This window comes from Moschus berezovskii, chromosome 2 (genome assembly GCF_049115385.1).
Source record: "Moschus berezovskii isolate FMDL1 chromosome 2, NW_MosBer_1.0, whole genome shotgun sequence".
Lineage (NCBI taxonomy): Eukaryota > Metazoa > Chordata > Mammalia > Artiodactyla > Moschidae > Moschus > Moschus berezovskii.
Genome location: NC_142461.1, coordinates 112,424,694 through 112,446,374, shown reverse-complemented (window position 1 = coordinate 112,446,374; position 21,681 = coordinate 112,424,694). Strand labels below are relative to the sequence as shown.

Below are 21,681 nucleotides of genomic sequence, written 5' to 3'. Positions count from 1 at the left end.
CATGCCTCCACGACTTTTTTTTTTCTTCCATTGATAATGAAAAGGGTCCACTCCCCAAACTAAGGACAAACTTTTCACGTAAGTACTGTATCCTTCCCTCTCAGGATCCTGACTCCATCCAATGTTCTTGTTCTTGCATTTTGAACCCCTGCCTTTCAACTACTCCTACTCTGTCTGAATTTAGATATGTTCACGAATACTCCCATCAATTAAAAAATAGAAAGCTTCCCGCAACCTTACTAAACATCAACCATTCTCACTCTTCTTGCAGCCACTTTTCTTAAAAACTGTTCCTATTTATCCTTCCTACTTCCTTAACTTTAGTCCCTAATCCACTACAAGCTGGCTTCTGCTCCTGCCCCATGAAAGCTTAATTTCTTTGCAGCAGTTGACACCACTTCCCATTCCTTAATCTAAATCCTCTCTTGTTTGGGCTTCTCTGACATCACCACCCCGTGAGAGCTGAAGTAAGTGACACAGGTGACCTAAAAAGAGGGAAACAAAGTAGGACAAGAGACGGGCAAAGAAAGGAAAGGTGAGTGGAGGTTGCTGCTGGCGGGGCTTGGAGACACAGGCCGCAGAAAGGGCCACCGTGGGCGCTAAAACAGAGTGAGAGATTTTCACCATCACCTTCATCCTCTTTCTCCTCTCCCCCTTTAAGGGCCTGACGGTACTCAAGGAAGAACTGCAGGGTAATGGCCACTCGAGGGACGGCTGGGGCGGGCCCCTAGGCTGCGAGGAGGGCGGGCACTCCTCGTGGCGCGGCCTCCCCCGCGTTGGCGGCGGCCGCGGCGCTCGGGGTAGGCGGAACCCGTGCGCGAGGCCGCTGTTGCAGCTCGGCTTGGGGCCGCCGCGGGGCGGACGCGCGTGCGCGTGCGTGGCGGCCCTTCCGGCCCGGGCAGAAGCTGCAGCCGCTTCTGCAAGTGCGGGAACGCGGCGTGCGGATCCCTCTGCGACTCCAGTCGAGTAACCGTGGGGGATACCTTGTAGGCGGGTTGAAGCCAGGCCGCGGACTCCACCCGCCGCTGGCGCTAGGAGAAGAGCGGGAACCGCCTGGGCTGGGTGTCCTCAGCTTGGCTCTCAGCCAGCGGTGCTGAAAAAGATCCGGGGAATAGGAGTTGGTGGGGAGATGCAGGTGAAGTAGGTTTCTCCACAGATCCAGCGCCTTTAAACCCTGCGCACGCTTTTTTTAAAAATGAAGAAATTAAGGCTTAAGGAACTAGAGAGTCGCCTGCAACAAGTGGATGGATTCGAAAAGCCTAAGCTCCTTCTAGAACAGTATCCAACCAGGCCGCACATTGCAGGTAGGGCGGCTGCTGATCACTCCCTTGTTTTGCGGGTTAGTCCTGTCTTCTCTTTTTTATAACGAAAATAAGACAGTTGTTTGGATACAAGAATGTCTAGAGAAATTTCGCTCAAAGATTTCACGTTGCATGGAGAGGACTTCTTGACACTGCAGCTGAAAACATCCCACACACAGGACACACTATCGTTTTAGTGTTTGGTTTTCTGCATACCCGTTAATAGTTAGACATCTTTTTAATGTGTTTATTAATTTCATTACACAATTAACTCCCTGAAGGCAAAAATGTGCTGTTTTTGTTCACACAATTCCCAGTGTCTAGAGTTCCTTATACTGCTTAGGAGCTCAGTAAATATTTGCTTAAATTAGGATCAATTTCCTAGTGCAACGAACTTGCCAGTGCAAGGATTCCTATGCCCTATACTCTGCTCTAGAAATGAATACTAAAGTTGGTAGTAGAACGACTTGCTGCTGCTGCTAAGTCACTTCAGTCGTGTCCAACTTTGTTTGACCCCGTAGACGGCAGCCCACTAGGCTCCTCCATCCATGGGATATTCTAGGCAAGAGTACTGGGGTGGGGTGCCATTGCCTTCTCCCAAAAGACTTGAGTTTTAACAAATTCAGAATAGGTGCAATATTAAAAATGAGGATGCATTTCAGTTTTAACAAATGATCTGAGAATCAGCAGTGTTGCTTAATAAGGATTGGTACTGGAAGTAAAAGAACACAGGAAAAAACATTATATTTAATAAACATATTACCAAAGTCATTGAGAGAGTCTTTGGAAAATTAAGTTGTTGGGAACACCAGCAGGGAGGAATCCCCTTAACTTCAACATAGTTCTGTCTCTAAGCTGCTAAAGAAAGGGAAAAAACGTGTGTACCCGCACTTTACTCGGACATAGTGTCGTAATTCCAATCAAAAGTTGCACAAAATTGTGTCTGGGGTAAGACCAGTTTTCCCAGTGTAGATAAGGATTTCTTTAATGTTTTCTGTCTGTAGTGGAATCGTTTTCTTTTCCCCCAAATAACAATCAGTTGTTTCAAACCCACTGTGTAACATACACATAGTTGTGCTAGTTCTTTGAGATAGTATCTCCAAAGACATTAACACCTGCAGCAGTAATCAACAGCACAGTCTGAGACATCCCTGTTATTGTGTGTTTTGATAAAACCTCTGGATCCTGGGGCATCAGTGATGGCCAGCAACCTTTGGTAGGTTCAGAGATAGGCAGGGAGGTATCAGTGGATATTATTCAGGCTTAACCTCCATATATTCCCCACCTTCGTGTATTTAAAAGATCCCTTTCCCATCTCAACAGCCTCTGTTCTGCTCCTCAGTAGTTCTCTTATCAGGTTTCATTAGTAGATATTGTTTCTGTAGATCATAACTATATGTGTGTGAATATTTGTGTCTAAAGGCTATATTGTGGATGTAGGTCTTTTCTTTTCCTGTTCTAGCTTAATAACACAGAATATTATTATGACTTGAACTTTCTTCTCCAGTTGAGGATTTGTGTAAAGAAAATTTAATTATACATTATTTTTAAACCTGGAACAGGAATTTTGGGGAGAACTTAATAATGCAAGAAGAGAAATTGTTTTACAAAGGGTCATTTGCACAAATTGGATTTTGGTCATCCACTTGCCTACTTACTCCTTAATATATTTTTTGATCTTTCAGCATGTATGCTCTATACAATCCATAATACATATGATGACATTGAAAATAAAGTGGTTGCAGATCTAGGATGTGGCTCTGGAGTGCTTAGCATTGGAACTGCAATGCTAGGAGCAGGGTATGTGATCCACTATATTTCTATCTTAGTATGGGGTAGTTTTAACAAGAGTAAAGAAAATCAACTTAATTTATGAGACTCTACAGTATGTGATGAGAGGAGCAAGAATCCAGTACTGAGTACATGGGCAGAACATCAAAGCAAACTTAAAAAAAAAAAGACGGGAACAGCAGCAATTAGAAGCCTATATTTTATATGAACCTGAGTTTCCGACCCTTGACAGTTTGGTAAATCATGCTGTTGAAAGGCATCACTCACTGTCACTTGGCCAGTTGGGTTAAAACGGTCCATGGTTTTGGTTTTGTTGTTTTGATTTAGGAGCTATAAGTATTTACTTTCTGTTTTATATTTTTAGGTTGTGTGTTGGATTTGACATAGATGAAGATGCATTGGAAATATTTAATAGGAATGTAGAAGAGTTTGAGTTAACAAATGTAGACATGATTCAATGTGATGTAAGCTCATTATCTAACAGAATGTCCAAATCATTTGATACAGTAATTATGAATCCTCCCTTTGGGACCAAAAATAATAAAGGTTAGTGATAAGAATCAGCTGTGCTGGTATCTTTGTAAAAAAGTAAGTTTTAAAACCATTTTCTCATTGGATTGTTTGGTTAAGTGACTTTATCACTGTTCATTAAATAAACCACTCTCTTACCTGTATAATTATTACAATTTCAATCTCAGTTTGTTTAATGCATGACTAGAGAATTGAATTTTTCAATCTTTGTTTTCATAAATTTGTGCTAAGTGAACAAATTTGTTCACTTATTATTTATTCTTCATCTGATTTCTAGAATGATTTACCTAACTCTTTTAAAGATTTCCTATAAAGTGTTTTATACTTTTAAAACCTCTTTTTAATGTCTCAACATTCAAAGATTTCAGTTACAATGACTTACTGTGGCTATTTATTTTATCTGTTTTGTGGGCAAGGAGGGTAGGGAGTGAGTAACAGGAGGAAAAGACATGCATAGTTTAAAAAGCCCTCCCTCCACCTGCCCCCACCATTCTGATTACTACTTTACCTCTTCTCTTCTGCCCTCTTTGAAAGTTAATTTGGAGTATATTAAAAATTTTACTTTAGCCTCATTTAAATGAGGCAGTATAATTCTGATTTTATTCCATCAACCTTAAAAGATATTTAGACATCTTAGATATTTGTACCCTGTCTTGTTACAGAAAGAATTTGAAACAGCTATTTTGGAGTTTGAAAAAAAAAAGTTTCCAAATCCCCAGTATTCCTTTAATCTTCTATTTTGATAACAGTTTTTTCTACTTTTAACAGGGACAGATATGGTATTTCTGAAGACTGCTTTGGAAATGGCAAGAACAGCAGTATATTCTTTACACAAATCCTCAACTAGAGAAGTAAGTTCAAATCATCAAAATATTCTGTCATTTATTTTTAAATTAATGACAGTGTTTGAAGGATTTACTCTCAGTACTAAGTACCAAGGTATCTAATTCTCCTGAAATTTTTAAACATCTGGTACTTAGAAACTAAATTTTCTCCTTAACTAACAAGAAGCCTGGTGGGCTGCAGTCCATGGGGTCACTAAAGAGTCAGACACGACTGAGCGACTTCACTTTCACTTTTCACTTTCATGCACTGGAACAGGAAATGGCAACCCACTCCAGTGTTCTTGCCTGGAGAATCCCAGAGACAGGAGAGCCTGGTGGGCTTTCGTCTATGGGGTCGCACAGAGTCAGACACGACTGAAGCGACTTAGCAGTAGCAGCAGCAGCAACTAGCATTTATGAGTAGCTTTATTTGTCAAAGATTGTCCAGGCAGGAATTGTTAATGGGAAAGAGATTATATAATTCAGGAATAGAGAAGTATGGTGTAACTGTGGTTACAGTATGTCCTGGTTTGCTTGGGTAAGTCCTGGTTGATGCCTGTAATCCCAGTGTCTCTGTAAGGCCTAGTGTACTTAAGAGAGGCAAGGACAGCCTGGTTTTTAAGAACACTGAGCCTGAGAAGCTAAACTAATCTGAGTTCAGAACCCATTTCTTCCATTATTTTTTGTTGTCAGCACATGACACATGAAGGTGCATAAGACATATTCTAGAAAATTGGGGGTGGGGTGGCACATTATTTTAGTGTTAGTTTAACATAGTGATCAAGAACAGACTGTAGAGCCAGACTACCTAGGTTCAAATCTGCTGCTTCACAGCTGTCTTCTCTTGGTCAAGGTTCATTTTGAGTTCATTCGAGTTCACTTTCATCACTTACTCTGACTTACCTATACTCTTATAGCATAAGGAACTAAGAGTACTTTATACTTTGTAGGGTTAATGTGAGGATTAAATGAGTTAATGTTTACAAAACACTTAGAATAGTGTATGGCAATTGCTATGTTAGCGGTTATTTTTAAGTGATATATGTATTAAGAGATTTTAAGACTTTGTAGGAAAAATATTTGTATAAATACAGTGTACTGGAATTCAGTTGGAAATAAATTATGACTATATGGTAATCTAATAACCTTTAAAATACACAAAATTACATAGCTAAAAATATATATAGAATTCCTGCCCTTTATTGTGTGGGGCTTCCCCTGATGTCTCAGATGGTATCCACCTGCAATGTGGGAGACCTGGGTTCGATCCCTAGGTTGGGAAAATCCCCTGGAGGAGGGCATCACAACCCTCCCCAGTATTCTTGCCTGGAGAATCTCCATGGACAGAGGAGCTTGGTGGCCTACAGTCCATGGGGTCGCAGAGAGTCAGACGCGATTGAGCCACTAAGCATAGCATAGGATAGAACTGTAAATATAATGCATTTTTGTAGGTTTGTTAAGATTTGTGAAAACCTTGCATCAAGCAAGTCTGTCAGCACCATTTTCCCAACAGCATTTACTCACTTTTTGTCTCTGTCTCATTTTGGTAATTCTTGCCATATTTCAAACTTTTTTATTGTATTTGTTGGGTGTTGGTGCTCTTTGATATTACTGTTATAGTTTTTGGCATTGTTTAGCAATAAAGCAGTTTTTAGTTAAAATATATACTTTTGGGGGACTTCCCTGGTGGTCCAGTGTTTAAGAATCTGTGCTTCCACATCAGGGGGCATGGTTTGATCCATGGTTGGGTAACTAAGGTCCCAGATGCTGTGAGTTCCAGCCCCCCAAAAAGTATTTTTTAAAGACATGATGCCATTGCACACTTAAAAGACTACAATATAGTGGAAACAGAACTTTTATATGCATGGGAAACAAAAATTATTCAGGTTACTTACTCTTGTGATACTCACTTTATTATTTTGGTCTGTTACTAAGCCTGTAGTATCTCTAAGGTACTCCTGAATACTGCTAAACAATTAGTAGTGATACATGTAGGTAAGCAGCAGAACACAATATAACTTTCAGTTCAGTTCAGTTACTCAGTTGTGTCCGACTCTTTGTGACCCCATGAATCACAGCATGCCAGGCCTCCCTGTCCATCACCAGCTCCCAGAGTTCACTCAAACTCATGTCCATCAAGTCGGTGATGCCATCCAGCCATCTCATTCTCTGTCATCCCCTTCTCCTCCTGCCCCCAATCCCTCCTAGCATCAGAGTCTTTTCCAGTGAGTCAACTCTTCGCATGAGGTGGCCAAAGTATTGGAATTTCAGCTTTAGCATCAGTCCTTCCAATGAACACCCAGGACTGATCTCCTTTAGAATGGACTGGTTGGATCTCCTTGCAGTCCAAGGGACTCCAAGAGACTTCTCCAGCACCACAGTTCAAAAGCATCAATTCTTCGGCGATCAGCTTTCTTCACAGTCCAACTCTTACGTCCATACATGACCACTGGAAAAACCATAGCCTTGACTAGACGGGCCTTTGTTGGCAAAGTACAATATAACTTTATTGGTAAATAAATCCCCATTCAGTAAGTGAGACCAAACACCAGTAATTATTGATATCTAAAAAGCCTGTATTGAGGAGGTCCCCAAGACCATCCTCAGGTTTGATGATTCACAGGGAAGTCTAACAGGACTGAGCATATAGTATATAGTCATACTCATGACTCTGATTTATTACAGCTAAAAGTTACAGAGCAAAATCAGCAAAAAGGAAAGGTGTATAGGTCACAGTCCAGGAGAAACCAGGTGCAAGCTTCCAGAGTTCTCTCGCAGTAGAATCATATGGGATGCACTTAATTTTTCCAGCAAAGAATTTTTGTGACAAGGCACGTGAAATGTTAACCAGGAAGGTCACTGGAGACATGGTGCCAAGGGTTTTTACTGGGGACCGATCACATAGGCACCCCCTTGCCTGGCACATACCCATATTCCAGACTCCCAGAAGCAAAATTGGTATTCAGCATAAACAGTTTAAGTACAGTAAGCCACTGTTATTAAGGAATGGGGAGTGAAAACCCTCAAAAATCTAAGTTCCCATACTCCAGCCCAAGGCCAGACTAATATGTAGACCTTTCCAAGGATAAGCAGTCAGGCCTGCTGTGGATTCTTCTGCACATCCTGGCATAGGTCTTATATTATTCATACATAGTTCATGAAAACCAAGTGAAATATGCCCATAAAGAGTGCAATTAAGCAGCAAAGTCTAATAACTTGAATAAATTCCTATAGTCACATTACCAGGGAAATGCGTCTTCATTGTTTGGTATTGCCATGTTCCACCACCAGGAGGCAGCAGTATCAGCATTGTCTTGGCCGGCTTCAATAGAACTTGAAGCAAATCTCTCTGGGAGTTGGTGATGGACTGGGAAGCCTGGCGTGCTGCAGTTCATCAGGTTGCGAAGAGTTGGACGTGACTGAGTGACTGAACTGTACTGAAGCAAATATTTACTTAAATACAGTTTTACATTTTGGCAATGCAGTATTTCCATTAGCAGAGTAACTAAATAGTTTGAGAAATTAATCTGGTGTATGTTGTGCATATTATGAAGGAGGTGTGATGATGAATGATATTAAACAGTCCTTAGATTATGCTGTAGATGTATCTGCTATAAGCCTTGTGATAATTTTGCTTAAGTATTCTATTGTAACTAGTAACATTATCATTGAAGCTTATTTCAGGAAGACCCCTTAACTATAGACCCTTGTCTTTTTTAAGTACTTGGCCCCCTATTTGTATTTTAAGTACTTGACCCTCTATTCATAATATAGGTGCATTTGATACAACTTTTTGTAGAAAATTTGATAGAAAGCATGTCCTGGCAGACTTGTACAATTTACTGGAAACTTCTACTGGCACCCAAGTATTTGTTCTTTGCAGGCTCAGACAGAAGCTTATATATCATCACAGGGACTCCAATAAGCTAGACGACTCTTAAAGTTGTTGCCTTATATTCTTTCATTAGGCATTATGAGAACTTAAGTTCTTGGCTCATACTTAAATATGTGAACCTCAAATTTAGGGAAATTTAAATAGCTAAATCCAGCATTTAGTACTTGTTTTGTAAGCCACCACAGTTCAAAGCACTTTTCACAGTCTACAACAATCTGATGAGATACCATTACTATCTTCATTTAACAGATGAGGGAACTGAGGCACAGAAAGCATAATTTGCTCAGGGTTACATAGCTAACAGAGCTTTAGTTCAAATGCAGGGTGTCAACAGAGCTTTAGTTCAAATGCAGGGTATCTGATTCCAGAAACTATGTCCTTAACCTTTATACCATACTGCCACTGAATTGCCCATGGACACAGATCTCTACTGGTTTCTGGGGGAGCTGTGTATTTATCTTTAATATTTTTATGCACATCGAAGAACTTCTGAAATAACAGCTTTATTACTTGAATATAGTTTCGTTCAGATTATTAAATGGCTTGGTTTCTTACTAAAATATTATCCATCCAGTTGAAAAAATTTTTTTTTTATTTTTTAATTAATTTTTTATTGGAGGCAAATTATTTTACAATATTATATTGGTTGGTTTTGCCATACATTGACATGAATTCGCCCCGGGTTTACATAAGCTCCCCCTCCTGAACCTCCCTCCCACCTCCCTCCTCCCTTTATCCTCCCTCTGGGTCATCACCGCATGCCAGCCCCGAGCATCCTATAACATGTATTGACCCTAAACTAGTGATTCATTTCACATATGACAACATACGTGTTTCAATGCCATTCTCCCAAATCATCCCACCCTCACCCTCTCCCACAGAGTCCCAAAGACTGATCTATACATCTGTGTCTCTTTTGCTGTCTCGTATACAGGGTTATCATTTGCATCTTTCTAAATTCCATATATATGTGTTAGTATGCTGTATTGGTGTTTTTCTTTCTGGCTTACTTCACTCTGTATAATAGGCTCCAGTTTCATCCACCTCATTAGAACTGATTCAAATGTATTCTTTTTAATGGCTGAATAATACTCCATTGTGTATATGTACCAAAGCTTTCTTATCCATTCATCTGCAGATGGACATCTAGGTTGCTTCCATGTCCTGGCTATTATAAACAGTGCTGCAGTGAACATTGGAGTACATGTGTCTCTTTCAATTCTGGTTTCCTCGGTGTGTATGCCCAGGAGTGCAATTGCTGGATCATATGGCAGTTCTATTTCCAGTTTTTTGAGGAATTTCCACTGTTCTCCATAGTGGCTGTACTAGTTTGCTTTCCCACCAACAGTGTAAGAGGGTTCCTTTCTCTCCACATCCTCTCCAGCATTTATTGCATGTAGACTTTTGGATAGCAGCCATTCTGACTGGTGTGAAATGGTATCTCATTGTGGTTTTGATTTGCATCTCTCTGATTATGAGGGATGTTGAGCATTTTTTCATGTGTTTGTTAGCCATCTGTATGTCTTCTTTGGAGAAATGTCTGTTTAGTTCTTTGGCCCATTTTTTGATTGGGTCATTTATTTTTCTGGAATTGAGCTGCAGGAGCTGCTTGTATATTTTGGAGATTAATCCTTTATCAGTTGCTTCATTTGCTATTATTTTCTCCCATTCTGTAGGCTGTCTTTTCATGAAAAAAATTTTAAAGGTCTAAAATTCTAATGAAATTTTAAAAGCTTGAAAACTTACAATCAAGTATTAGTAAAAAGCAATTTTTTGAAAACTGTTTTAAGACCAACTCACATTAACATGTTTATGTTCAGCATATTCAAAAGAAAGCTGCAGAGTGGAAGGTCAAGATAGATATTATTGCAGGTAAGACAATTTTTAAGTTTCTCACAAAACAAATCTCAACCGTAATTATCTATGTTTGGTAATGGGTTGGAAATGGAGTAAGGGAGGGTATCAGTGTTTGCTCAAGATAATCCCAATTTATGCATTTTACTGAGAACTTTTAAGTGATCTAAGAGCTTCGGCTTAAGAATTTGTCAGGTCTTCGTTTGAAATCCATTCCTGAAACATACCACCAGACTATGCTTGGATTACTTTTCTATTTCACTTTTCTAATTGTTCCTGGAGTCAAATAACATGAAGCTTTTTCTTTTAGAGAGGGACACAATATAATCATCCACACTATGTAAATCATGTTTGATACATTTTTATTAGTAAATTGCATAACAATACTCACAGACATCAAAATGGGAAAAGCATGTAACTAGAAGCTGACTATAACCCAAGTAATTCTGAAAAGTCTGAAATAAGAGTATACAATAAGGGGGAATTTTTTTTTTGGACTGGATTTAACAACATAACTAGAACTGTCACCTTCATAATAATTAGTAATGTGTACAAGTCTGTATTCCTATTCAGTACTGTCATTCCTTACTTTAAGATATAATTCCAGAGCCTTGCTGCTCCAAGTGTGGTCCTTGTCAAGTATGGACCATCAGCATTGACAGCCCTTGGGAGCTTGTCAGACTTGCAGGATTCAGGCTCCACCCGGACATACTGAATTACAATCTGCATTTGAACAGGATTTGATCTGAAGGTGATCTGTTTGCACATTAAAATTTGAGAGCTGTGATTTAGAGAGAGCGCGTAGTAGGAAGATAATTAGCTACATACGACCGTTACTAAAATCCAAACCAGAAATTTTTAAGATAATCATGGTTTTTACGAAATTGGTAGCTATATTTAGGAAATTACAAATAGGAAGGTACTACCATATTTAAGTCAAGGGTGGTAAATGTTTGGAAGTACAATTTTCATCCTTTTAGGTGGCTTTTGTTTTATAGAGCTGCGCTACGACCTGCCAGCATCATACAAGTTTCATAAAAAAAAATCAGTAAGTCTCTTGATTCTGGTTTATCCACATTCAGTACTGAAAAATTTCACAATAAGTAAATTATTTCTAATGTTATCAAGTTGCTTGAGTACAGAAAGCCAGCCTAGAAGATAAATATTTAAATACAGAATGGGCCTATAATCACAACAGCCAATATGCTGGTTTAACATGAATTCTTTCTCCAATACTTTGGGCACAAAAATAAAAAACAATAAAACTAAGTTTATTTTTATGCAGTATACATTTTATTACTTCGTACTAATACATTCTCATATTACAAAGGCAACTTAATAGAAGAATGTTTCTTTTGATATTTGAATAATCCGAAAGAACACAAACAGAACTGCACATTAAAAAACTTATTTCGATAACAAAAGACAAGTTCAACAACAAAAAAATCTTCCTTTCTTACAGGTAGACATCGAAGTGGATCTAATTCGGTTTTCTTTTTAACAGCCTCCAAAGACAAAAGCAGCTTAAAATCTAATTAAAATGAATAAAAAATTGCTTTATTAAACTACTGGTCTCCGGCACCATTTTCTGTTTTCTGTTGTTTTGATGGAGGTTCTTCTTTGTCTGTTTCTTCTCTTGCTCTTTTTACTGTTCCTATACAATAAAAACTTTCATTAAGGGCACTGAAAGCATTACTCTTGAGCCTAATTATCAAAAATAATTTTGTTTATAGAGATTAGCAGTAACTTCCCTACACTAATGAGGAAAGGCGTTTCCTTTAGTACAGACCTGCTCTCTAAATTTAGCTTCCAAATATTTTTATTTTCCACATGTAACACCACCATAACCAGGGTCAATCACAATCTGAGAATATCACTTACACAAAACCACACTGCTGTTCTCACCCAAATAATTTTTCATCAAAGTACCAAAGCACTTAGTAAAACTTACCAGATGCACCATTTTCATCACGTTCATCATCACTATCAAATTTAGTTTTCTTGCCCTGAAACTGTACTTTTCCTTTAGCAGACCCAGCCTGGGCAGCTTTATTTCCCTTTCCTTTTCCTTTAAATCTGCGACCTGTAGAGACATAATTAAGAAATCATCAATCTTTTAAATCTCTTGTCAATGTCTTTTAACACCAATTATAAATTTTTACCCAAGTAAATGAGTTAAATTGTAAAAGAAAATCAGAACTAATGACCTTTTGACTTCCATTTGTTTAGAGACTCTTGTTGATCTTCTATTATTTTTTTTAGTGCTTCTTTTTCCACATCCCCTTCTAGTACTTCCCAGGTGACTTCTTTGTTCCTTAGTTGTAGGTTACCATTACTGGCCTCTTTTGCTTTATCCAGTGCTTCCTTAGCTTTTTCTTTAAATAGAATTATTCCCTACACCAAAGACAGAAAATAAAAGCCAGGGAATTCTACTGAACATCGGACATCAGGAAGGAAATAAAACTTGCAGTCACTAATTTCCAATAGTTATTCACAGCACAATCTCAAAAATCATGTCCAGTTACAACAGTAATAAAACAATTGCTTTCTTCTTTAATGTCATCTTAAGATAAAAGTTTCTATAGGTTTTTTAATTGACTGGTAAAAAGCATATGAATATTTCCAAACCTCTTTGGCTCCTCTGACAAAGTGTATCCATTTTATTTCACCATGATTTGAGAAAAGGGTGTGCAAATCTTCTCTACATGTCTGATCATCTAAGTCTCCTGAAAATTTCAGCAAGCAGCCAATCTTTTCTTCTAGAGATTTCTGTAAAAATATACAAGGCAATATAAAGTTTTTAAAAGCAACCACAAACCAAAAATGGCATGTACTACTCACTACATATATAAGGAATAACTAGAAGCTAAAATGCTGCTTTGAAGTAGTTTAAGTAGTTGGTATGTTTTCCTTTATCATCCTTTGTTCTACATGGCTTCTGATTTTAACTTAAAAGTAATCATTAGTTATTATATAAATCTTAACTGCTCTGGATAAGTAGTAATTTTAGGCAATATTTGGCGAGTACTTCAGTGTATTGACAACTGCAGACCTGCTTACATATTTTCTTTAAAAAGTCCCCAGAGCTTTTTATTCTAACTTTGAATTACAGATTTCTTAAGAGACTAGTAATATATACTTACCATTTCAGCATTTTCTGCTAGCTTTTGTTTTTCTTCTTGCTCTCTACAAATAAAAATATCATGAGAACATTTCCATCTACTTTATGCATAAGAAAATTAAACCCTGATAAAGTTAATCTTAATCATGATTACTAAACTACTTAGTAACGAAAGCCAGTCCTTGGGTTTTCTGACTGTCTGATGCTAGAGTACAATAAAACGTGGCCCTAGGTTTATCAAGGCAGCTTAGGACCTCAATATTTCATTAGCAGAAGAAAGGTCTACTGCTACTCATATTTCAGAGCTCATCCTCAGCTTCACATACCAGAACCAATAACTTTACCTTTGTCAAAGCTTTAAGGAACTAAAATGTCATTAGCTCAACATACTTACTGTTTAGCTCGTAATTTAGCTTCCATTTTATTTTGCTTTCTTTCTTCATTTTTTTTTGTGAAGTAATCTTCCCTAAGGACACAAAATATTCATGAGAACTTTCAAAGAAAAAGTTAAATTGAATGATTTAAGAAATCACGTAAGAATAAATGTTACATTTTCTATCAACATAATTACCTATAAATTCAAAATACACTAAGGAAGTTACTCTTATTTTTAAAATAACAGCTTTACTAAGAAATAATTCACATGCCATAAAATTCACCCTTTTAAAGTACCTAATTCAATGACTTTCAGTATAACACTGATAGCATGATTTATCACTATGCATCTCTAGGTCCGTCAGGTTTATTTTAAGTACTTAGTATTTAGAAGACTGTACAATGCAGAAGTAGGAGATTATGGGCCTGCAATTCACTTTATCATGAAAATGTCCAGTCTGTGCTAGTTTTTAGACACAAAGGGAGATACACAAGAATGTGATTCAAATCTCTATTTATTAATCCTCTGTACTGTATGAAAACACGGGCATATAGACAATGAGAAATACAAACAGATAATGATTATACAGTGCTCTATTCTCTAACACCAAAAGCTCAGATTTTACCATCAAGCCTAATTATAAGTTTCACATACAAAACAAGTACTGAAACTTACCTTCTATATTCATTGCTAGCAGTGAAAAGGTCCTAATAAACCCTTCCTTACAGTCAAAGGACTAATAGTACCACTGAAAGAACTTCAAGTATTTCTCAAAGAATGCCTAAGGATACTAAAAATAGTGGTCTTACTTACCCCAGCATTTCAATTCTAGATAACTAAGTGCCCTCCCCTAAAAAAAGTCAGCAAACAGACTTACTTGAAAAGTATTAGCAGGTCTGTGTCTTTGTACTTCTGGCCAGGGGTCTCAACAAACTTTTTAGCTGATTCAATACTATCAAATACAGCAAATATTGAACCCTTTGAAAAAAGGAAGAAAAAAAAATTGTTTAAGTTACATCCCAGTTAATTTTCAACCAGAAAAAGTCACAACATACAAGTATACCTTAAATGCTTTGTGCAACGTTCTTCTCATCTGAATATTTAGTACTTGACCTTTATCTTCTAACCATTCTTTTATGTCATCAAGAGCTGCATCAGTTGGGAAGCCTTTCTATGAAAAAAAGAAACACACAAATGGCATCTCAAGTAAACAATGTCTCAGAAATTCTGATATACTGTGTCTTGAAATGAAGCCAGGATATACATATTATCTTTCTGTCTCTTAAATGTTTAATAACTAGTCAAAAGCCATTGTTGACCAGTAGAACAGAAGTGACCCGTTTATCTGGGATCCACTTCAAAATAATCCAGGTAGAGCAAAGATAAAGCAATATTAATCACATTAATAACTGTTGAAGTTGGATAATGGTACATTATATATTCAATCTACTTTTGTATGTCTGAATTTTTGCAGTATAAAAAATCTACTTAAAAATTAATGTTAAAGAAAATAGCTATCAAGTTTAACTGCTGATAAATAACAGCTGATATGCACTGGGTGCTTACAGTATGTCAAAGATTTTGTCCAATGTTGTATGGGTTTTTTTCATTTAATTCTAACAACAGTTCTATAAGGTAAAAAATATTATCCCCACGTAGGAAGATAAGGCTTAGAAAGGTTAAGAACATTGCCCAGGAATATACAGCAAGTGGTGAAGCTATGATTCCTGAGTCTTTATTCTTATCCAATGAGAATCTATGTTATTTCTAAATAACTTAAGATACAATTAAAGGCCCACTTACAATATAAACAGATCTGTTTTTTACATCATTTTTATACTCATCAGTCACTTCAGGGAGGGGTTTGCTTGGAGATCTTCTAATTTTAGTTTTATCTTCACTTATTTCCATGAGTTCTGCCTTTGATTTGCTCAGGGCCTCTACTATTACATTAAAGTCTGTCGTTAAACGGTTTAACCTGAAAAAATACATATAAAAGCATTGTAAGATTTAGGAAAAGCCCTTGCTGTTAACAGAAAATCTAATAACTTAAAAATGTTTTTACCTATTAAACTTTATCATTATCTCCAAAGGTACCCAGCCTTCATCCAGTTTGATCTGTTCCTTTAAAAATTTGTCCCGTGGCAAATTGAAGTCTCCAAAATAATACTGCAAGATAATTACAATATATTGCAGAGCACTGTAGAATATCGACTCTAATCGTGGAGTTTTAAAAATTACCATTACATCACCAAGTTCTAGTCTTTAAAAGTAGTAATATGTGTCAAAAGTTAACTGGCAATAAACATTTTCCCTTAAATACACTTTAATAAAATACTTATAATACAAATTAATAAAAATATAAAACTAAAAATGACTATTGAAACAATGTAATTAGCAGATATAACAGAAAGCCTTAAAACAAATTTAAGGATTTAATAGATGAAAAGCTTCATTTCAGTGTGGAAAGAAGAGATTGTTATAAAAACTAGAATAAACTTGTTACTCTAATTTTAATTTTTTTAAAATAAGAAAAATCTGAAAGTTTATTAAATTTCCTATGATATTTTAAATTTCCTATGTTACAACTTTACTAATTTCTTTACAATTGTGAAGAAAAATTACAAATTATTCTGTGTTCAATATTTAGAGGATGCAAAAGTTTATCAAAACTTGAAAGTAACGAAAAACATTTTCACCTAACAAGCTCGCCAAAAATTCTAAAAACAAGAATACCTAGTATTGGCTTGAAATGGTCATGCAGGTAGAGATATTAACCAGCAGTAAATATCAAAAGTTATTAAGAAAAATCGTGCATGCCCTTGAGGCAGAAATCAGTAAACATGTTTAGTAGTATTTATTTATCGCAGAAGGCAATGGCAAGCCACTCCAGTGCTCTTGACTAGAAAATCCCATGGACAGAGGAGCCTGGTAGGCTGCAGTCCATGGGGTCGCTACGAGTCAGACATGACCGAGTGACTTCACGTTCACTTTTCACTTTCACACATTGGAGAAAGAAATGGCAACCCACTCCAGTGTTCTTGCCTGGAGAATCCCAGGGACGGGGGAGCCTGGTGGGCTTCCGCCTGTGGGGTCACGAAGAGTCGGACACGACTGAAGTGACTCAGCAGCAGCAGCAGCAGTATTTATTTATAAAGATATTCTTCACAGAACTATTACAGTTAAAAAATTGGAAATGTCCTACATATCAAATAGTAAATGGTATAAATTATTGATGATATGTATACTGTCACCTTGCTTGTTTAACTTATATGCAGAGTACATCATGAGGAACGCTGGGCTGGAAGAAGCACAAGCTGGAATCAAGATTGCTGGGAGAAATATCAATAACCTCAGATATGCAGATGACACTACCCTTATGGCAGAAAGTGAAGAGGAACTCAAAAGCCTCTTGATGAAAGTGAAAGAGGAGAGTGAAAAGGTTGGCTTGAAGCTCAACACTCAGAAAACGAAGATCATGTCATCTGGTCCCATCACTTCATGGGAAATAGATGGGGAAACAGTGGAAACAGTGTCAGACTTGATTTTTTTGGGCTCCAAAATCATTGCAGATGCTGACTGCAGCCATGAAATTAAAAGACGCTTACTCCTTGGAAGGAAAGTTATGACCAACCTTGATAATATATTAAAAAGCAGAGACATTACTTTGCCAACAAAGGTCCGTCTAGTCAAGGCTATGGTTTTTCCCATGGTCATGTATGGATGTGACAGTTGGACTGTGCAGAAAGCTGATCGCAGAAGAATTGATGCTTTTGAACTGTGGTGTTGGAGAAGACTCTTGAGAGTCCCTTGTACTGCAAGGAGATCCAACCAGCCCATTCTAAGGGAGATCGATCCTGGGTGTTCATTGGAAGGACTGATGCTAAAGCTGAAACTGTAATACTTTGGCCACCTCATGCGACGAGTTGACTCACTGGAAAAGAGTCTGATGCTGGGAAAGGTTGGGGGCGGGAGGAGAAGGGGACGACCGAGAATGAGATGGCTGGATGGCATCACCGACTCTGTGGACATGAGTTTGAGTGAACTCCGGGAGTTGGTGATGGACAGGGAGGCCTGGCGTGCTGTGATTCATGGTGTCACGGAGAGTCGGACACGACTGAGCAACTGAACTGAACTGAACTGATTGATGATATGAAACGACTACCCCAAAATGCATCCTATTTTTGGTGGGAGGGAAACAAAAAACTTATGTTATTGTGAGTACTGACCAATGTGTGAAAGGGTATTCATCAGTCTTTTAACCTCGACTACCTCAAGAGCATGAGATTTGAGAAGGGGTAGGTTGTGGAAGAGACATTATCAACTTTTTCCACATACATTTTTGTATTATTCCAAATACTGAAGATAGAATAATTTATAATTTTTCTTCACAATTATAAAGAAATTAGTAAAAAAAAGTTGTAACACAGGAAATTTAAAATAAGAGAAGTGCAACTTTTTATAATACCTAAATTAAAAAAAAAGTTTAGGAGAACTTTGAGAACAGACACTTAAAAGTTACGATGACTGAGAAGACCTAATTGAGTAGAAAAACTATCAGGACCTTCAAGAATAAAGTGCTATTTAACAGGGAAGGTACTTCACAAAGAAATTTTTAATTATCCTTCTATGTGCTATGCATTATTCCAAAATGTTTAACATTTTATGAACTACTGTAAACCACACAATCATCTTATGAGGGTACTAATTCTATCCTCATTTTATAGACCAGGAAACAAAAGCAGTAAAGAAGTAAAGTTACGCTGGTCTATAGTGTTACCTTTTGAAATGTCTTTGTCCTTGGGTTTTAGAAACTGGCTCCACCAATATAAAACTGTACACTACTGTACATCTACCTTAACACCAAGAATCAAAAACAAACCAAAATGTTCGATAGGTCAATATATCAAAATTAAATGCTCTATCTTTGTTTTAAGGTTCTAAATCTCCTCTCAGAGTCTGTTTTCACATTGTAATAATATAAGAATCATACCTCAATTTGATGACAGATTTTGGCCTCCAGAGCAGCCATTTTTTCATTATCACCATTTTCAGCCATTCTGGCTATCTGCAAAATTTTCCAAATTGGCATAAAAGTTATTTACCTTTTACATAGAACTCAAGACATTTAAAAGAGTGTTTTAATTATCAATATCCCGCTATTTTCCTAAATAAAAAACAACTTCACAGGTTCAATTTCTCTATTCAATTTTCTAATTTCAACAAAAGAAAAATTTTGAAATAAGTGACAAAAAACTATCAACGATCCTCACTTCTTTCAGTAAATCATCGTTCCATCCTCTCAAACAAAGTGAGTGAGTGGGTCATCTTCATTTAGCTGATCCAGAAAACTCTGAGGGAAAAAACTCCATGCATTTAAGCATATCAGTTGTCAATACCATGGATCTCAGTCTTGTTTGGTGTGAGCTGAATTTCTTAAAATCAGCCACAGTTGAGTTACCAAAAACAAGATTATGTTATCAAAACTTTTGGGTGAAACAAAATTTTAAAAATATTACACAGCGTTAAATAAATAAATGCTAATATTAAGGAATATATGAAAATGATCACTTGAGAACCTGAGAACACTAAACATTAAACTTGAATATGCCTACTATTTGGGCTTCTCAGGCAGCGCTAGTGGTAAAGAACCCGCCTACCAATGCAGAAGACATAGAGAGGGGTTCCATCTCTGGGTCGGGAAGAAGCCCTGGAGGGCATGGCAACCCACTCCAGTATTCTTGCCTAGAGAATCCCATGGACAGAGCAGCTTTCTGGGCTACTGTCCATAGGGTCTCAGAGTCGGACATGACTGAAGCTGACTGAGCACGCACATACGCATGCCTACTAACATTGGTTAACCTTATAGCCACATTCCTGTTTCACATCCCTCACAATAACATTGCAAGAAAATCATAAGTCTGTGAAGTTGGTTTGCTAGGACAGTCTCCTGACTTCATATTATTTGCTTCTAGTGCTCCATTAAGCCATCAAAACACACTGTATAAAAGTATATTTATAAGAATTCATCAAGGCTATCTGCCATTAGTTAACTCTAGGGATACACTTCTTGGAGGCAACCCTTTATAACTTGTAATTACTATGCAATAACATGGATGCACACTGGAAGCTCTCCTATGGTGCAACACCTTACTACCAAAATTTAGTCAATCTTACGCAATGGTTTTTCCACCACGATTCCTAAGTTATTACCGTGATCTGTTGTTTAGTCGCTTAGTCGTGTCCGACTCTTTTGCGATCCCATGGACTGCAGCCTACCAGGCTCCTCTGTCCACGGAAATTCCCAGGCAAGAATACTGGAGTGTGGGTTTCTATTTCCTTGTCCAGGGGATCTTCCAGACTCAGGGATCGAACCAGCGTCTCCTGCACTGGCAGGCGAGTTCTTTACCACTGAGACACCAGGGAAGCCCTACCGTACTCCAGAGCCTTCTATAAAGAAAAGGGTGAAATAAAAGAACTATTTAGTTCCTGTAACACTTCTTTGGCCTACTCAAAACTGGAACTTCGTTTCATGAGATACACTCTCAGAATGTACAACTGAAATATTACCCACGTTTTTCAATTTCGCTCAGAAGCCCTGATGTGAGTGAATAATGACCGTTAAAACCCAAGAGAGTGACGCCAGGAGAACACCTGCGGCCCCGATTCCCTGACCCCAGTCTGTCTCATATGATCCAAGAAACCCTTCTGCGTTTAACCCACGTCAACGTCCCCAGAAACTCATAGAGCGCAACCGAAACATTCGCTTTCGGCGACACTGCAAAACGATGAAGGTACGACGCAGCGGGATGCAGGCAGCCTGCGTCCAAATAATCCGCCACAGTCCGTGCCCAAGCAACCAATTGGTCGCCCGGGCCCCAGCCACGTGCGAGGAACTCCTCGCTCCCCCGAAGAACGTAGGATCGGCTCCCCAACTCGCAGCGGCCCGCGCCCCTCAGCCCCCAGCGCAGCCAGCCACCTCCGGCTGCGGCCCACGCGGCGCTCGCCCGGAACGCGAGGGAGGCGAGGAGCGGGCGCACCCAGCGTGAGGCAGCAGTGAAAGGTACGCGCCGTCGCGCACCACGCAAAACTGATCCTTTTGTACTTTCTTCTCTTTAGCCACCTGGAGTTGCTCACCGTTCAGTTCCTGGCCCCACAGAGACGCGCCACAGGGTCTCCAGCAGCGTCTGCGCTCCCCTGAGCCGCCGGCTCGCCCACCGCGCGGAAGAAGATGGGGGCCGTCCCGGCAACCCTTGCGGCCAAAGTGGGCGGGGCTTCCGGCGCACCAGACCCGGCTCCGCCCTGTGAGCATGCGCCTCGGCTGCAAGCTCCCAAGGTCTGAGACGTGCTGCACCTTATTTCGGTGAGATTGAGATACAATGTTCAGCAGCGCTTTGGAAGTGTTAGGATCAATATTTATTTTTAAGTATTTCTGGACAGCATTTGTATTTCCAGTCCTTCCTTGGGCTCTCCATTCACATGAAGTGGTTGACTTTTTTCTGACTATACTTTAAAAAAAAACTGTTTTGATTATCCGTAATAGTTAACCCGTTTTTTAAAAATGGCATGTAAAAGATTTCATTTTTTAAAGGAAAAATTCATGGAATCTTAAAGTTGAGGGAAAAAATACAGTAGAGAGTTTAGGAGCTGGAACTCTTGAAATCAGACTGCCTGCGGTCAAATAGCAACTCTACAGTTTACAGGTTGTGTGACTTTGGGAAAGTTACTCAACCTCTCTATCCTTCATATATAAAATGGGGCCAGTGATAACTATCTTACACTTTATATGGCTGTCGTGAGTATAAAACATGATGCAACATATCCCTCCTGTCGGGAACTGTGCCTGGCATATAATAATAGGAGCAGCATATATTAATCTAAAACATAAAACGTTTTAAGAGACCGAAATGCCATCCATAATAGAGCAGAAACCTACTGCTCTATGAGAGCACCTTTTTTTTTTGAACCAGCTGCCAAGACTGTGGGAT

The 21,681-nt window shown here is 38.4% G+C and overlaps 3 protein-coding genes across 13 annotated transcripts in view; 2 read left to right on the top strand and 1 right to left on the bottom strand.

The window, feature by feature from the left end:
• The first annotated feature begins 837 nt into the window (after positions 1 to 837).
• Positions 838 to 11,761, top strand: METTL5 (methyltransferase 5, N6-adenosine). Of its 6 annotated transcripts, none has more exons than XM_088829984.1 (7): positions 839 to 1,304; positions 2,987 to 3,101; positions 3,457 to 3,638; positions 4,392 to 4,474; positions 10,163 to 10,214; positions 11,177 to 11,244; positions 11,659 to 11,761. In XM_088829984.1, exons 1-7 carry the CDS (start codon positions 1,196 to 1,198, stop codon positions 11,695 to 11,697), a joined length of 648 nt encoding a protein of 215 aa, XP_088686110.1. In that variant the 5' UTR covers positions 839 to 1,195; the 3' UTR covers positions 11,698 to 11,761. The 6 variants fall into 6 exon arrangements, with proteins under 6 accessions (XP_055254280.1, XP_088686110.1, XP_055254278.1 ...); XM_055398303.2 differs by having other exon boundaries at positions 841 to 1,304; positions 11,195 to 11,244; XM_088829979.1 differs by having other exon boundaries at positions 841 to 1,304; positions 11,177 to 11,761.
• Positions 11,471 to 20,964, bottom strand: SSB (small RNA binding exonuclease protection factor La). 6 transcript variants are annotated; one of them, XM_088829965.1, is made up of 13 exons: positions 20,831 to 20,951; positions 19,907 to 20,143; positions 18,687 to 18,761; positions 15,759 to 15,862; positions 15,497 to 15,671; positions 14,757 to 14,864; positions 14,571 to 14,671; positions 13,712 to 13,783; positions 13,340 to 13,382; positions 12,825 to 12,965; positions 12,404 to 12,590; positions 12,148 to 12,279; positions 11,471 to 11,850 (listed from the first exon to the last, which is right to left on the bottom strand). In XM_088829965.1, the coding sequence occupies exons 3-13, from the start codon at positions 18,750 to 18,752 to the stop codon at positions 11,762 to 11,764; spliced, it is 1,218 nt and encodes a 405-aa protein (XP_088686091.1). In that variant the 5' UTR covers positions 18,753 to 18,761; positions 19,907 to 20,143; positions 20,831 to 20,951; the 3' UTR covers positions 11,471 to 11,761. The 6 variants fall into 6 exon arrangements, with proteins under 6 accessions (XP_088686091.1, XP_088686093.1, XP_088686087.1 ...); XM_088829967.1 differs by having other exon boundaries at positions 18,687 to 18,757; XM_088829961.1 differs by lacking the exon at positions 19,907 to 20,143 and having other exon boundaries at positions 18,687 to 18,757; positions 20,831 to 20,964.
• CFAP210 (cilia and flagella associated protein 210) overlaps positions 20,937 to 21,681 on the top strand; it is a 95,452-nt gene continuing 94,707 nt past the window's right edge. The window contains exon 1 of the mRNA XM_055398292.2: positions 20,937 to 21,056. The gene's annotated coding sequence lies outside the window, so the exon portion shown is untranslated. The remainder of the gene's footprint in view (positions 21,057 to 21,681) is intronic.

Excerpts from the sequence above, each read along its gene's own strand:
- METTL5 (XM_088829979.1), top strand. The coding sequence starts at position 1,196 with ATGAAGAAATTAAGGCTTAAGGAACTAGAGAGTCGCCTGCAACAAGTG. Across the intron at positions 4,475-10,162 it reads ACAAATCCTCAACTAGAGAA|CATATTCAAAAGAAAGCTGC; the intron begins GTAAGTTCAAAT and ends GTTTATGTTCAG. Across the intron at positions 10,215-11,176 it reads CAAGATAGATATTATTGCAG|GTGGCTTTTGTTTTATAGAG; the intron begins GTAAGACAATTT and ends TCATCCTTTTAG.
- SSB (XM_088829961.1), bottom strand. The coding sequence starts at position 18,752 with ATGGCTGAAAATGGTGATAATGAAAAAATGGCTGCTCTGGAGGCCAAA. Across the intron at positions 14,865-15,496 it reads AAAACAGATCTGTTTATATT|AAAGGCTTCCCAACTGATGC; the intron begins GTAAGTGGGCCT and ends TTTTTTTCATAG. Across the intron at positions 14,672-14,756 it reads CGTTGCACAAAGCATTTAAG|GGTTCAATATTTGCTGTATT; the intron begins GTATACTTGTAT and ends CTTTTTTCAAAG.